Raw genomic sequence first — 13,687 nt, 5'->3', positions numbered from 1 at the left:
AAATGATGTTTTTGCATCGTTTTAACTACTTATTGTGGCATTAACCTAAGAAAGAGAAATTAAATCTTTATTCTGGCCATAATTACCAGCAAAATTATATTTATGATTTAAATCCATTTCTAGGAACCATGCTTGAGGATCTGTCATTAAAAAAAAGTGGCTTTACATTGTAACTGTATCCTTTTTAAGTTAGGGCAGCAGCTGCAGCCCATGCTGATTAAACTCCTACATCTACTATAACCATGAGTAAACTAGCAAAGTGTGAGTGCTGCTGCTCCTGTTAACACTACGCTGTATACAACAGATATTATATCATATTTTAATATTATCTTCAAATGTATGTTATTCAATTAACAGGTAAATAAATTCTGAAATAAAAAAATAGTGTGATGTAGTCAGTGTAAATGAGGTTGTTTATTCACATCTAGTTCAACAAACTTATACATCAGATATTTAGAAGTGTGATCAAAGTTTATTGATAGTGAATTACAGAATTATGGTGCATGCAGTGCAGAACAGACTTATTATAAAGTCACTTTCAAGGGAGATTTCAGACATCTCTTTCTTGCAGACTTGTTAATGCAATTTCTTCAAACAGCAAACAAACAGCATTCATCCTTTCCTCACATGAAGCAAACAAACGGATAATTGTGGATGAGGCTTCTTGCTTCTGGATATTTGGCCTCAGTTTCCCAGTCTTATGTCAGTCACACTCCTACTAGTAGCCATCAGCGGTTTACACGATTGCAAATAACCGATTCAATTTTGAAATCTGTGATCGGAAGTCTTGCCTGAGATCCTGTCTGCTTTGACACTGGCTTCTCAATGTGTGTGTGTGTGTGTGTGTGTGTGTGTGTGTGTGTGTGTGTGTGTGTGTGTGTGTGTGTGTGTGTGTGTGTGTGTGTGTGTGTGTGTGTGTGTGTGTGTGTGTGTGTGTGTGTGAGAGAGAGAGAGAGAGAGAGAGGGAGTGTGTGTGTGTATTCGGCTTCCTGCTGCTGCTCGGTGTCCGCACACCGTCCGTGTAGTCAGTGTTGATCGGCTCGCCATGGCGGAAGGACGCAGAGAACAGCCGCATCCTCTCCTTTCCTTACCACCGGCCAGCAAGCGACCCTGCCTGCGCCCTGCTCCCCGTGGTCCCGGCCCGGGGCCCGGCCACGGCAGTGGGTTGCCCAGCTCCCGGTATCGTTCCCCGGAGTCCCTTCTGGACTGCGCCGCTAAGGCAGTAGCGGAAAAGTGGGCCTTCGAGAGAGTGGAGGAGCGCTTCGAGCGGATCCCGGAGCCTGTCCAACGCCGCATCGTCTACTGGTCTTTTCCCCGCAACGAAAAGGAGATATGCATGTACTCTTCGTTTCAGTGCCGAGTGGCCGGCGAGGAGGGTCCGTCGGCGGCTACCGGCGGGGCTGGAGGTACGGGGTCCGGAGCTACAACCACCGGTGGTGGCGGAGGATCTACCGCCGGTACGGCTGCTGCTACCGCGGGGGCAGCCGGAGCGGTGGGAACGGGAGACGGACTGCCTTTCCGCCGCGGTATCAGGCTGCTGGAGACCGGCAGTGTGGAAAACGTTTTACAAGTCGGTAAGTGGAATAAAAGAGGAAAAAACACTATCAAAGCACTTTGCGCTTGAACCCGGTGGACTGTTTGAGAGTGTCGCTGCTGCTGCTGGAGCTTCACTCAGATGATTGATGGAAGTTTTCTCTGCTATCGTGGAAAGTATGCAAAGCATCTGTCTTCGGTTTATTTATGACAACACTCGGGTGTCTGCTTGTGTGTGCGTGTTTTTTTTGTAGTTGAGTGAGCTCAGAAGGAAACATTTGTCACATTTAGTTTAGCTTCCACTAGCCTTTCTGGTAAAGGGGAAGGAAAGAGAAGGTCGCTCATTAGCAGAGCGGCTGCTGTTTAAAAATTAAAGGGCTATTCTGCTCTGTGAAGCTCTACTGCTGGATACTGCGTCTTTGCACAGTTTTTTCCCCCTCTTATTGAAGCCTTAACTCATTGTCTACGGGGTTGTAAAACACAGGAAGCTGCGTTTGAGCGACTATCAGCACTTTTCTCCCTCTCAGGAGCTCTTCGTCGACGGCCGGAGCTGGCTGTAGCCGTAGCCCGGAGAGAGGCAGGGGGAGGCGGGGAGGAGGAGGGCTGACAGACGCGGGTACAATAGGAGCCAGCGTTACAAGCGCAGGGGCTTTATTTTTGTTTGTGTGAATTCCCCAGTTGCAAAAGTCGTTTTTTTCCGAACTCGCCATCGGTTGGGGGTGGCTTAGGCAAAGAACAAAGGCGGTTATTGGGTCTCTTATTATGATTAATCCAATGTTAATCCGGGGGAAAAAAATCCCCCACAGCTTTTTGTTTATTTGCTGCTGCTGGTCCTACCGGACAAAGAGCGCAGTCGCCACCAACGTGGAAAATACATGTTGGTAGTGTGTGTTTGTGTGTGTGTGTTGTGTTTTTCTACTATTAAAGTGAGTCAGATACAACATTTAAATCGCCTTTTATGTGTGCGTTTCGCCCGCAGCCTCTCGGTCGCTTGCAAACACAAAAGGCTTCCAGTTTGAAATGATCGATAAGCGTCTCGCGTTTCCAGCGCTGCAGAGAGGCTGTTTCCAAACAAAGGGCCGTTCCGCAAAAGCTCCATCTCCACTCACATTCTCATTAGCTTCATACCCCCGGCTCCACACGGCCGCAAATTGAGCTCAGACATCAGGGAAATTGATGAGATGAAACCGATGGATAGTCCCAAAAAAAGAAAAAGCCTTTTATGGTGACTGGGGGGATTTTTCTCAGGCCATATGGTGTAAGAGCCACTGGAGCATGTCTGGGGTTTCATGTTGCTCCAAGGTATCTAGGGGGGTGGGGGGTTGCAAACTGTGGCTAGTGCATTTCTGTGAGGCTGCTGGATCTAATTGCATCTTATAAATGCCCATCGATTCCACCCCCATAACTAAATGAAATGTGAGACGCATGATTACGAAAGTGAGATTTGTTGCAGTCTGGGCTTGATAAGTTTGCGTCTGTCTCAGAGAGTTGATGTATTAAAGCTGAAGTCAGAATAAGTCTTGTGATTGTAGTTGTGTTGAGGGTTGTTAAAGGCCTTAAATTATGCATCATATTCAAGGATTGTTTGTAAAACTTAATTTAAGGGAGGTGATGACCTACTTTTAACACTTCCTGTCATTACAAACACATCAACTTTTTTTTTTAAATAAAAAAAAAGATTCAGTAACAGGTCTGCCACGTAACAGAGGCGTATAGATGAATAATACGTGATTAAACAAGCTGCATCCCGTCAGGTATAAACTAGTTGGAAATATAAACGGTCAAAGCCTGCAAGCAAACACTTCCAGTCTTACCTGCCTCACCAGCGAATCATTTCCATTTCCGTTACCCCTCCACCCCTCTTCAAGGTCAGTCACAGCAGACAGGCACATGGTTTTGTCTTTCTGTCAACAAAACACAAGACAGGCTTAAATAGCTGTGTGACAATCAAGATAAGATTTGGCTTGTTCTTCAGTTTGCGGGCCCTGGGAACCGGTTGCTGTGGAAGGTTTACCGACTGACTTAACAGAACAATTGTTCAGCTGGGAGGGTTTTTTCACGGTTGGATTTAGAGCGACTACACTCACGCACAATGCATTCATTATGGATCTTGTTACACACCTGTAAATGATAGTCTTAGGATTGCTTTCACCTGACTTGACATAATATAATCAGCCCTTAAAGTAGTGGCAGTGCTTGTTTGTAAGAAGGCGAGATGGACATGCCTCATGTACTTTGTAATAGGAATTTGCAGGGGAGCGATTAGTAAGGAGACGAGGCTGCGTGCTGACACATGAGTGGTTTGAAATATGGTCTTTATCTTAAGGTATGGCACTGTGGAAAAGTGCAGTTAAACTTGATATAAATTGTTACAGTCAGGGCGGGAAGCTACATTTATACACCAGAACAAACTTCCCTTTTTCGGTGTAAATATACCTTTTTTATTGCTCTGTAGCCCAGACAGCCCTCATCAATCTGCTTCAGTGTAAAGTTGAGGTGAGTGATGCTGTAGTTTCAACCAGCACTTGAGCATGACTGTGACTTTTAGGGAAATGAAACATTTTTCTATCTTTAAGGTTTATAAAGGTTAACCAGTTGGACATATCAGGCACTTAAATTACACAACCGTGATAGAAAAAAGAACACAGAAAACACTAAAGTGATGAATTCACAAGCCAGGATATCATGAGATTACTTTTTTTTTTGTGTTTTTCCTCACAGCTATCACAAGCACAGCAGGAGCTCCTGTTTCTATAAACTCATGCTCATCTTTAGACTCATATCAGTCCTGGTTTCTCTGAATTGTTGTGCCTAGAGCAAGCGAGATCAGGAATTGCGCCTGTTTTTTTGTTTGGTTCCTCTCAGGTAATTACTAATGGGATCTGGTATTAGGGAAGGGAGATTTGTGATCTGCTTTGCTACTCTGCAGGATTTCACAAATTCAGTGTCTGGGTCACAGAAAGTTTAAAACCAGACTAGGAGAGGAGGAGGACAACTGTTGATGTCTGTTGCAACAATGAAAAAACACGAATGTGACCAACCCAAGGGTCTCATCTTTCATAAAAGTGGTGGGTTAAATGCGTCATTTGGGTTTTTTCTAATGAGTAAAAAGGTTGAGGAAGTTGCATCAGCGCTGATACTTTAGATACAGAATCGTCTTCTATGCAGGAGATATTTGAATTTAAGACAGTGGTCTTAAATTCAACTATCCAAGCGAAAATTGCAACATTCAACATATGTTTTTAATTTGACCGACCTGAACACCATTTGAAACATGCGATATCTAGTAGCATCACACCTTGGTACTGTATTGGAACCAGTGACCTTCCAGTTACAGGACGTTTTTAGACGATCAGGACAACACAAGTCAACACTAAACATTAACTTCATTCATACATACGATAAGTGAAGTACTGCATTGAAGTCAATGAGAGTGAATCACTTAATGATCTGTAACGTTTAACCATGATTAGATATTTTGCTGGTGATCAGTTTTGTAAAATGGTTGTTTTTTTTAGCAGCCACTGATGGCTTTAACTCCCAGGGTACAGCAGGGGACCTAACCAGATGCGGGTAGTTTTCTGACGCCCTCTTGAACCCCAGCCACTGGCTCCTGAGTAACATCACTGCAGACTCAAAGTCATTTTTGTACTGAACGCCAAATTGATAATGCATATGTGTCAGCAGTTTTTTTTAAAGAATGAGTCAACTGGTATGTCCCTTATATGCCCCCCCCTCCCAACCCCCCTTGTACATTACAAGTAAAGGCCTTTGTCTGTCCGCCACCCTTAACGGTAACATTGACGGATTGGAGGGACGTGAGCTCATCAGCAACTCATCAGCCCATGTGTTCATAATAATCTACTTCTAGCTCCAAGTCATAATTAGAATAATCAAAGCTAAGCGTGCTTGTATTTGTAGCCCCCTCCCCTCCCCATAAACACACCACACACACACACACACACACACACACACACACACACACACACACACACACACACACACAAGCAAACCAAAAGCCCCCTTATAAAGTCCTCAGAGAGCGGGAGGAAGGGATATAAGTGGAGGGAGGGAAGAGGGGGTGTTATTTAGTTTTGAGTCAAGCTTTGGGATTATTGGGTCATGCTTTGTTACCCAGCTGTAGAAAACCCCTTGTTCACAGAAAGGGGGGTGGTGGAGAGGGTGGGGGGGGGCATACACATGTATGTGTGTGTGTGTGTGCGTGCGTGCGTTCCATGCACGCCCCTGTCTCCACGACGTTACATAAAGCTGTAATGGGTCCCCGACGCCTTTTGAAGCACTGGTGACTCTGACAAAGCGAGGCAGCAGAGTTGAACAGGATTAAACAGTGTGGGACAGCCAGTCAGCGGGCTGAAAACACCGTGGGGCGTCTTTACTCCAAACGTTTGAGGCCCCCGAGATGTCTAAAAGATCCTAAAACAGGTCCTTTAGTAAGAGCTAGGTATCGGAGGCGAGCGCTTTTTAGTGGCAAAGTTTCGAAACGTGACGAAAATTTAAATATCAAACAACTGGTCAGTTACATACTTTATCTGTATTTATTCTGTGATCAGACACTTCCAGATTTTAATCCAAAAATTTGCCAATGTTAGACATTTTTGTAGCCAAACTTCATTTATCAAGTTTTGTAGAAAAGTAATTTTTCCACTGGCGTACAAAAACTCCAAATAATGTCCGGTCCTCCTTTTAATTACCACAGAGTGACAGTTCAGTTCAGTGTGTAACTTCAGTATAGATTACCATGATGTTTTGTGTAAATGTTGAACAGGATTTCCCTTGTAAATGACCAGGAAACCAAGCAGAGACCAAACAAACCATTACATCATTGCACATTTTCTATTTAGGGCTGCGTCTACTGATTACTGTTGATTACTTATTAATCAGTTTATTGTTGTTTCCATTCATAGATCAAACTTTTAGTCTGTAAAACGAGGGGGGAAAAATAGATAAATAACAGTAACAAGTTTCCAGAGGTGACGGTGAAGCCTTTTAAATGACTAATTTTGCCCAACCATAACCATAACCTATAAGCTATTTAAATGTTTATTTTGATTCCCCGTTAAGTAAAACAGTTATAGGTTGGCGTTTTCAAGGAGTTCCTACTTGTTTAGTTTTTTTGCTGTGTTTACTTCGGGTCAGTTCATTTACAGTTGTCAGTTTTGACTCAGAGAATGTTTGTATGAGTGTGTGTGAAGGGAGGTGTTTTGCCAGTATTTCCTTAGATGTAATTTCCTGGCAGAGTGGCCGTGGGGGTTCCTCGTTGTGGAAAAGCTCGCGAGCTTCTGGTGTAAATCTTCGGTTGCTCAAGAGCGTTGCGATAAAAGACAGAAGGAGGCGGTGAGCTCATCCTCGCCTTGCCTCATCTCCCGTCTTTCTTTCTTTCTTTCTTCCTCGCTCGGCTCTCGGGAGCGGGTCGCTCTGACGCAGCTCGGTATTTCATCTTCACTTCTCCGTCCCGTCCTTACCTTTTCGTCCCCTTTGTGTTTTCTTATCTAATATCTTTATCTGCTTTTCACTCAGCTTACACGCAAGTCCTACATCTGCTTTCTATCTTTCATGCTCTTTTAAGTTCTCCACTCACACACTCCCTCCCCCTCTCTCTCTCTCTTTCCGTTTCTGTAACTTACATCATTAAAAGATGACTTGCTCTTTAATCATATTCTGTCTGTAGGCTCTCGTATGGTAAAGGGCTGTTAGTCGGCCAAAGCGAGATCTTTAAAGTTTTTATTTCTACCTCCCTTCTTCCCTTCTGCCTCCTCCAGGGTTGGTGTGAGAGGCTGCTGCCGGTTGGGGAAGTGTTAGTGGTTTTGACAGACGGAGTTGGTGGTGGTTTGGGGGGGGGGGCTGGCAAAGCTGGAAAGAGTCAGTCATGATGGTGTATAGTGACAAAGAGGTCAGACAGTAGAAGGCGACGCTTTGGGCACACGCGCCTCTCTGCTGCTGATGTTGTCTCATGTACTTCTGGGTAAACCATGAGTAATTTCACAGAGTTCAGACCCCTGTGTGAGGTAGATGATGATGGTGTGTGTGTGTGTGTACAGAGGAGAGACTACGTGTGTGAGAGGGTTTAATTGTCGGCCCTCAGAAACGGAAAAGTATCCTCTGTGTCACAGTTTTTCTCTGATTTTTTATTCATAATGATGTATCATGTAAGTATGTATGCAACATGTTTTTTTAATGTAAACAATAACCTGTAATATGAAATGGATTGCTTGTAGTAACAGAATTTTTACCCGACAGCTTTTTTAGTGTCTTTCAGCTCTTTGTTTTGGTTTTGTGGCCTGCAGACTGTTTTGCTTCACTCTCACGGCTCTCATCTTTCCCAGCAGCAGCCGGCAGGTGTTTGTACACTAGCTGCCCGGTCATGAATGCTAATGTTGCTCCATACCAACAAGCTTGATAGTTTTTTGTTGATTAACACTCATCTATGATATATTTTGAGTGTCAAGCTACTCACGCTGTCTAACAACAGAAATGTGGCTGAAGTTTGAAGCGGTTTGTAAGCCGTTGGGAAGGTTTAATCATAAACTGCACTTCAGAAAGCGGAAAAAAGGAACCGAAACACAAACCAAACATCACTGTGGTTCATCAATATGACTATTTTTCTACGTATCTAAAGGCCTCCGTGTTGTCTGCAACCATCAGTGTGCGTACTCGCTCTCTAAAGAATGTGTGCTCTTGCTTTTTTTTTTTTTCCAATTCGCTCCCTCGTTTTTCTTGTCTTTTTTAAAATACTTTGCAGTTTCTGGTGTGTTTTGAACCCTATCAATCAATGGTGCAAATGGCCACAGGCTGCCATGTTAGAAATTTGCTGAGGTTTGAAGGTGCACGCACAAGATTGCAAACATAGCTGACCTAAAGTTCTCAGTATGCTTAAAGCAAAACAACGTGGTATCGCCTAAAAACAAAAGTGCTTATACCTGCACTGAATGACAAGCAAGTAGAGCAACATAGAGAGGCGAAATACGTAATCAATCAATACAAATAGAAATGGCTGTCATAGTAACATACAGATTGTCACAGTTCAGTCAGCTGTTGTCAATCTCACAAGCACTCCACTTGAAGCATACTGAGGCCGTAAAGGCCAGTGAATGCTTAAAAAAGACCCAGTATGAAGTGGCTGAAGGCCTCTTCAGGTGACGAGCATCACCTCTTGTACAAAGATGTCTCCACGAAAAAGTGCACATAAAAAAGCTTTCATGAACTCTATATAAATGTTAACAGCACTGTGTACCAAACTCAGAACAAACATTAAATTAATGAAAAATTACATAATTATAACTTGAAACCTTGGAAAATATGACTTAACTTAATAATGCTCGCTGTTGAACAGATTTCTACCCCTGTTCTTGCCTTAGTATTTCCAGCATTGTTTCCATTGTGTGTGTGTGTGTGTGTGTGTGTGTGTGTGTGTGTGTGTGTGTGTGTGTGTGTGTGTGTGTGTGTGTGTGTGTGTGTGTGTGTGTGTGTGTGTGTGTGTTTTCCCCTGACATGTGCTCTGTTTACACCTGGCCTCAGGTGTCTCAGCCACATTTTTTTTTGCTGTGATCTTCAGCTATGCCATTTCCACTCTGGACTTGTTTGCAGTAGCAAGCGAAAATGGCATACTTTGCCGTTGGTACTGTTTGCTCAGCTCCATCCCTCAACAACAGCTCCTTTTTCTTTTTACAGTTGTGTAACAGTTATAACGCGTGTGTGTGTGTGTGTGTATGTATGTACGAGTGTATGAAGGTTGTGTGTATCTGTACATGTGCGAAGATAAACCTAAGAGCAAACACATTTTTACTACTCCTATCCTGTTTTCATTCGTCTGTGTGTGTTTTCTTCCACCTTTAGTGCCTTTACCTTGGGTGGTGGGTGTGCAATTATCAGCCGAGATCAATGGCAGCCTTGTCCTTTTAGCTTTTGAAGCTGACAGCCTGCTGTATTCAGTTATTGCACTGTCCCCACACCTGTCTTTTATTGCCTTTGTGTGTGTTTACCATTGGAAGTTGTACACATTTGTCCCCCCGTGCTGTCTTGTGGACAGACACAGAGAGGCTGCACTTGAAAGAGTAGGCTGAGGCCGGCAGACTGGACTATAATGTCCTCGTTTGGTTGTAATTGCCTAACAAATGTCGGGGGAGAGAAAGGAGAGAAATGGACAGACACAGAGGGGAAAGAAGAATTTGAAATGCAAAACAGACCCAAATCGAACTCTTTCTTATTGATCAGGTTGCTTGTATAGTATGCTGGTAGAACTACTATACTACTTTTCCCTGTAATATAATCTCATTACTCATCCTACATGAGATACAGAGAGTCATTTCCATAAAAATAAAAGCAGAGCCCATGGCGTGGAGTGCAGCAGGAGGGGAAATCCAGGATGACTTCAGCGGGGGAGGAAAGCAGTGACAGGTAGCATTGTTGTAAAAAAACAAAAAGGTAAATCTCTTGGGGGTAGACCTATTTGGAGAGGAAGTGAGTCTTTATATGGACATGTTCCAGTCTCGGCCTCCTCACTAGTCACATGTGAGGTTTAAGTCTGGAACTTGAAGAACTTCAGCCGTCAACCGTCTTGCTAATCGAGTCATTTTACCCCAGATTGAAACTTAAAACCCGCCTTCATTTTAACTGACCCACAACATTTTCCTTTCCTTCCTTCCTTTTTTTTAGAAGGATAGAGTGAGAGGAAAATAAGCAGCATCAACTCTCTTCATATTGATTACTTGATGGTTGGATAGAACTCATTCGAGCAGAACTCTCGTTTAGGCCTCGAGTCCGGATCTGTGTGTGTCTTCTCTTTATCTTCAAGTATTACACCAAGGAACTAATAAAGCTTAAAGGGATAGTTCAGGGTTTTTTGTAGTGGACATTAGTTCAGGCTGTAGATCATGTGGGTGGAAATATCAGAGAGTGTCTTCCACTTGTCGGACTGAAAGAAACAGGTAGCGGGTAATTGCTGCAGCTGTAATAATTAGTAGCATTTAAAGGTGCTGGAAGACAGATTTTTAATCTTTGGACACCGCCAAGCTAACTGCTTCCCTTTCCTTCCAGTCTTTATGCTAAGCTAAGCTTAGCATACCTGCTGGCTCTAGCTTCATATATTAGCTTATAAAGTGTCTTGCTGCTCCTTTAACCCGAGTGTTTTGATGTCTTTCTATCTTACAGGCTTTTGTTGTGCGCTGAGAGAGCAGTCACAGAGAGTAAAGCGTAACATTGAAGGGAGATCAGGGATCCTCAGAGCCAATTAGATTTGACCTTTTTACACCACACAGCATCATCAGCTGTGGTCACATCTCATTTTGATCAGTGCGGCAGAGCAAATTCCCTGGAACCAGCTTTGGGGATTCTGTACTGTGAACACTGTTTTACTCTCATAGTGTATCAAGACACAGCAGCACACACAAATACTGTACACAACATTCTGTATAGCAACCACTTAAAAGAGTCTTAAAGTAATGTGATTATCTTTTTTTTTTTTAAGTACCACAACTCCCTTTCACTTCTAATGGAAATCCATCCCCTCTCTGCTCCCATAATGCACTGCTTTGTGTTAGACAGTCCTGATGCTTTCCATCTTTCCTTTGGGTGCTTTATTGTGTCACCCATCTCCTCTTGAGGTGGTAGATGATAGATATCAAGCACAGATAGTTTCCTCCACTCCTGTTTTGAGCACACACACACACACACACACACACACACAGGGTAGTGTATTGCAGTGAGTGGCTGTATCCTACGTGCTTTCCCAATCTCAGCAGCACTCAAAAGCCCCCTCACAACAACAGTGCTATTACTGCCAGCCAGACAGGCGAGGGCCCATAGGAGGCCATTGTGTGTGAGGCATCCATTATAGCTGGATTAGACCATTTCCATACATTTGGTCGACTTTGATCTGCAGAAATGGGAGTCCACAACCATGCTACACATCTTTTTTCTCTCTCTCAGTGCGTGTGCAGCATGGTATTATCATGGCCTTCAGATGATAGCACTGTCATGTTCTTTCCACATGAAAACATTTTCCCGCCTGCTGTATTTAACAGTTAATATGTAATTCATCAGCACTGACCTCTTCAAAAGATTTGATCTTTTTCATCTCTCGCTCTCTTTCTCTCTCTGGTCTTCTTGTGCTTTTCATCACTCTCTTTTTTCTCTTTCTGGCTTTCCATCTCTCCCTCTCCCCAAATGTGTGGATAAGGTTTTAAAGGAACCACTTAGTGCTAAAACTACGAATAATTATATCACTTAGAGACCAAGTCCCCTATTATGGTGATTCAGACTGTCAGTGTGCATTAGCAAATGGGCCGGAGCCTCCTGTGTGGCTGAATTATTCTGAGTCGTTTTCTGTGTGAATCTGAAATGTGACCAGCCACACCACTTGTAACCCCCCCAAAGGTCCTTCAGAAAAATCCGAACCACTCCAGTTTTTCTTTGTCTTCTTTGTTCTTTATCATTGTGTCTCCATATGTTGATATACAGCAGCAATTGAGGTTACCTGAGGAAAAACAGGTTATATTTAAATATTCATCAAACTTCTAAAGTCTAGGAAAAAGCATACATAGTCTTTACTGTATCAAAATGTGCCAACTCATCTCCATTCAACAATAATGCAGATCAGCATCGGATCAGCAGCATCTCTGTCTGTTTTGTTGAGTCATTGTGGACACACAATTCTTAGGCCACCCAAATTCATACTAATTCCTGCACAAATACAAATATTTCTTACTTTTAGCCATCATTCCTGTTGATAATAACATTGTTCTCATAAATTTAAAGCTGCATTGTCTGATATTTGCTATTAACGTTACATTGACATATTACGCGTTAGCAAACAGTTGCTTACTCACGTTTAGCAGACACGGATCAATTTTAGCATTCATCTGCTGTGTCTGGCCACCTGATGAATCTAACTCCAATATTCACTTTTATTTTACTCTGCTATAGTTTCCTGAGGGAAATATTTGGTTAATTAGCAGCTAAACGCTCCACTATGATCTCCAGCTACACAAAAAGAAATGGAAGTAATTAGATGGTCATACAGGCTTTAAACAAACCCTCGGGTTAGCCAAAGTGATTTGTAAGAGTGCGAACAGTAAAATTATTCCCCAAATTGTCCGACACACTGACTTGCTGGTTTAACAGATTTTACCGTACTTGCTGTAGTCGTGCGCTCGCAATAATTGCAGTACAACAATGGATTATTATTATAGACATTTTGTCTTACGTTGTGTTTACTTGAATATAACGTGATTCCCATATTTCTTTGTTCACAATTATATCATGTTTCGTGACTTTTCAGACGTACTTGTCACAATGTTGCTCTTCTCATAGATATCAGCTTTCAATATTATGTTTCAGTTAACTTAAAGGCCGGTGTTACCATAACTGGCAGATATAGTCTAAGTTATAAAAAAAAATATATTGTCCTCTTATGAGAAACCAGCACACCTAACAAAACTCAGTGAAACTCAGTTTTATATGTGAACATGCGTCACTTTTATGTGGTTAAAAATTGATGAGTGGGGCTTTAATTTAAATGTTACAGACAGGTTTCTCAGTTTTATTGCATCTATTCAGGCAAAACTGACTCAGCTATCTGTCCTGGAAGAGATTGTCAGGTCATGCTGATCTATTGAAGGCCTCTTCTTCTGTAAACAAGCAAGTATGGATACGTGATGACTGTATCATGTATGGAGTGGAAGATTGCCTCATCAGCACTTCTCCGTTGAACGCCGTCACCTCAGCTTACCTTTTTCTTGCGCTCGTCTTTCCTGTACATTATTCAGCTATATTCTCCACTTCTTTTTTTTGCCTCCTTCCTCCGCTTTCTCTTTCTCTCCCCTGCCTGCTAATATCAGCACTCTGTGTGGGTTTCTTTAGTGGATGGCCTGCTATGGCCCATTAGGCTGCAGTCTCACCGACAAATGAACGGTACGATGACTGCAGAGAGAAGGAGGAGGAGGAGGAGGAGGAGGAAGACAGGAGTGCGAGGATGAAAAAGGACCCAGGCAGAGATGGGCTGGGACGGGTGAGAAAAGAGATGAGGGCAGGAGGAGGGAGAGGGGAAGGAGACAGGAGAGAGAGAGAGAGAGAGAGAGAGAGGAAGGTGTGAAGGGAAGAGGAAGAAGGGAGAGGAGGCAGGAAGAGGAGAGCTGAA

At 43.1% G+C, this 13,687-nt stretch overlaps 1 protein-coding gene across 1 annotated transcript in view; it reads left to right on the top strand.

Moving 5' to 3' along the window:
- The first annotated feature begins 1,045 nt into the window (after positions 1 to 1,045).
- Positions 1,046 to 13,687, top strand: part of zswim5 (zinc finger, SWIM-type containing 5) — a 62,989-nt gene continuing 50,347 nt past the window's right edge. The window contains exon 1 of the mRNA XM_062428931.1: positions 1,046 to 1,574. Within this exon, the coding sequence (XP_062284915.1) occupies positions 1,046 to 1,574 (529 nt within the window). The remainder of the gene's footprint in view (positions 1,575 to 13,687) is intronic.

This window comes from Scomber scombrus, chromosome 11 (genome assembly GCF_963691925.1).
Source record: "Scomber scombrus chromosome 11, fScoSco1.1, whole genome shotgun sequence".
Taxonomy (NCBI): domain Eukaryota; kingdom Metazoa; phylum Chordata; class Actinopteri; order Scombriformes; family Scombridae; genus Scomber; species Scomber scombrus.
The sequence above is the reverse complement of the archived record's forward strand: the minus strand, read 5'-3'. Positions and strand labels throughout refer to the sequence as shown.